General features: G+C 52.4%; 1 protein-coding gene across 1 annotated transcript; it reads left to right on the top strand.

Annotated features, from left to right (window-relative positions):
- The first annotated feature begins 918 nt into the window (after positions 1–918).
- Positions 919–2344, top strand: LOC136501629 (probable 2-oxoglutarate-dependent dioxygenase AOP1). The gene is made up of 3 exons (XM_066497144.1): positions 919–1411; positions 1541–1865; positions 1972–2344. Exons 1-3 carry the CDS (start codon positions 1053–1055, stop codon positions 2251–2253), a joined length of 966 nt encoding a protein of 321 aa, XP_066353241.1. The 5' UTR covers positions 919–1052; the 3' UTR covers positions 2254–2344.
- The last annotated feature ends 641 nt before the right edge of the window (positions 2345–2985 follow it).

Consider the following 2985-nt stretch of genomic DNA (forward strand, 5'->3'; position numbering starts at 1 on the left):
GAATGATGAATCAGAATCACTTTATGAACCTGTTTGGCTAGTAGACCAGATTCCAATTTATAAGAAAATCTCTTTTTTTCAAAAAATCATATAAATAAAAATGTGCTTAAAAATCTACATCATTTTTTGGATTGAGAACAACTTAAGTATAATCCATTTTAATTTATTGCATTAAAAAGAATTAACGAAAAAAAGAATAAAGAGAAGTAGGAAGCGATGAGATGAGAATCTGTACAAAACTGGCCTCCTACAGTTTCGTGTGCGTACATAAAAACAGATGAAACATTTCGGTTCTGAATCACTCGCTGGAAACACCTTTTGGAGGTTATTCTCCTGATTTTCTCTAGAAACTGAAACGTTTCTTCAATCCACGCGCACCCTAAAAATCGATTTTTAAACAAGTGGTTCCAAACAAAACCGGATTATGTACTACTAGGTGCTTCCGTTTATAGAGATAAATGTGTGTGTGCGAGCATCGCTATAAAGTATAGTATGTCCATTCTTTTAGAAAAAAAAAAGCGACAACCATTATATATTAATTCAACACTATAAAATCAGAATTACATATGACCTAGCACAACAAATTTGGTAATCTTCGCCAAGTGTGGTCAGTTCAGCACTTTGTCAACCTGGTTGCAACTAGCGCAGAACACCATTTGATTTGCAAGAAATAGCTCAGATGGCCATGGAGTCTTGCACCAGTCGCTTTCTGCTGCCCTGCACCAATTCTAAAACGTGCCGAACTTGTTTCCTTGCGCTGTTACTGCAGTTTGCGTCTTCTGAAGAAAAAAAAAAAGAAAGAGTTTACACAAAGATTTAAAAAAAATAGTTCTCTGTGTCCTGCCCGGCTGCCCCAATGTAAACGACGAGCACGATTTCCTCGTCCGAATATAAAAATGGCGCCAGCTAGCAGCGTCACATGACGAGCTAGGCGCACCTACTCTGCTGACTTCTGCAGACACTACACCTCACGCGAAGCACAGCAAAGATTCCATTAGCAGAAGCCAGATCGAGACGGGACGGGATCCAGCGGGGGCGCAGAGGTGCGAGCCATGGAGATGGAGATCGCCAAGGTTGACCTCCGCGGGGTGGTGCCCGGGGGAGCCGGGTGGGAGGCCGCCCGCGCCGCGGTGACCGCGTCCATGGTGGCGCACGGCTGCGTCGTGGTCGCGCACGACGCGCTCAGCGCGGACCTCCGGTGGGCGCTCTTCTCCCGTGCCCTGCCGGAGCTCTTCGCGCTCCCTATCGAGGTCAAGCAGCGGACGGTGTCGGACAAGGGGCAGTTCAGAGGCTACATCGGCCAGCTCCCCGGCATGGCCTGGGAGAGCCTCCGCGTCGTGGAACCCACCGACGCCGCCAGCGTCCGCGGCTTCGCCGAGATCCTCTGGCCGGAGGGGAACCCGGAGTTCTGGTGAGAGCGAGACATCCTTCCTTGGCCATCTTTCTAACTAGTTACCTGTTGCTGCCATCTTTAATATTGATGTTCGGTTGCTCTAACCGACCGACGATGATGCTGTCCGCCGCCTGCGGCCACGCGCAGTGAGACGATCGTGTCGTTCGCCAAGAACATGATGAAGCTGGAGGAGACGGTGGAGACGCTGGTCCTAGAGGGCCTCAGCGCCCGGGAGGAGAGTATCGGCGCCCACTTTGGCTTGCTCGGCCACGTCATCCGGCTGTCGCACTACGGCGTGCCACCGGACACGGAGAGCAGCATGTCCATGCCGCCGCACTACGACGACAGCGTGGTGACCGCGATCGTGCAGCACGAGGTGGAAGGCCTCGAGGTGCACGTCGGGGACGGGCGCTGGGTCGCCGTCCCTTCCGAAACCGGCACCTTCACCTTCGTCGCCGGCGAGCAGTTCAGGGTACAATTGGAGCCGTCACGCGCGATTGATTCTCACTTGCTCAGGCGATTGATTTCTCTGATGATCACGGGAGTGCTCACGCCGTCGCGTGTGTATGTGCGTGCAGGTCGTGACAAACGGGCGGGTGCCGGCGTGCCTCCACCGCGTGAGGACGCCGAGCAACCGCGAGCGGTTCTCGGTGCTGTTCGGCCGCCGGCAGAAGGACGGCGTCGCGGTGCGCGCGCTGGAGGACCTCGTCGACGCGGAGCACCCGCTGGTGTACAACCCGCTGCGCCACGAGGAGTACTCCAAGTGGCGTTACTCAGAGGAAGGGCTCAAATTCAGCGATCCGCTCAAGGTCTACTGTGGAGTGGACAAGGACAAGGTCGTCGGAGCTATGGCGTCATGATTGTATTCAATTCCTATTATTATAGCTAGCTCAAATAATGTCCATCCGAACCTTTATTTACCAATATAAGTCGCTATCGATCGTTATCTTATCCATACTAGTACCTGGCTACGATGGGTACTTTGAGTTGAGACCACCAATATCACCTTGCAGTTTACCCACGGACGTGGCTAGAGTCCAGACGCCCGAATGTTAACCACCCGTCCGGACGCCCGCGCCGCTATCTCCCATCTCGCGTCCCACGCCTACCCATCACATCTCGCCTACTGCGCCTGCCCGCAAGCACATAGGGTCCGCCCGATCCAGTGTTCGTCTTCCCGTGCCTGACACCGAAGCGACACAGCAGAAAGGCGAGCAGGAAGTGATGAGTACAGGCCCGATCTTCCAAGAGGTAGCCGGTAAGTTCGATTAGTGGAGATCTCGACGTTGGCGATCCGGCTTCAAATCAGACGCGATTCGAACCCTGCAACCGTTACACCACTGCTCCGTTGGTTATCAACCAAGCACAACTTGATTGACCTCGCCAAGAAGGCTTTTCCTGCAAGCGAATCGAAGAGCACAAGCAAGAAGGTAAAACACGCAATCTGAAATTGCAAATATGAATGACGCGAATATCAATAGAGGATTCAAGAACTCGGTTCCAAAGGACTAATCGACACAGTGGAGGAGATCAAGAACGGGGGGCCCTGGATCACTGTAAAAGGATTTGTCACCACAGTTACAATGAACAAT

This window comes from Miscanthus floridulus, chromosome 13 (assembly GCF_019320115.1).
Source record: "Miscanthus floridulus cultivar M001 chromosome 13, ASM1932011v1, whole genome shotgun sequence".
Taxonomy (NCBI): Eukaryota; Viridiplantae; Streptophyta; class Magnoliopsida; order Poales; family Poaceae; genus Miscanthus; species Miscanthus floridulus.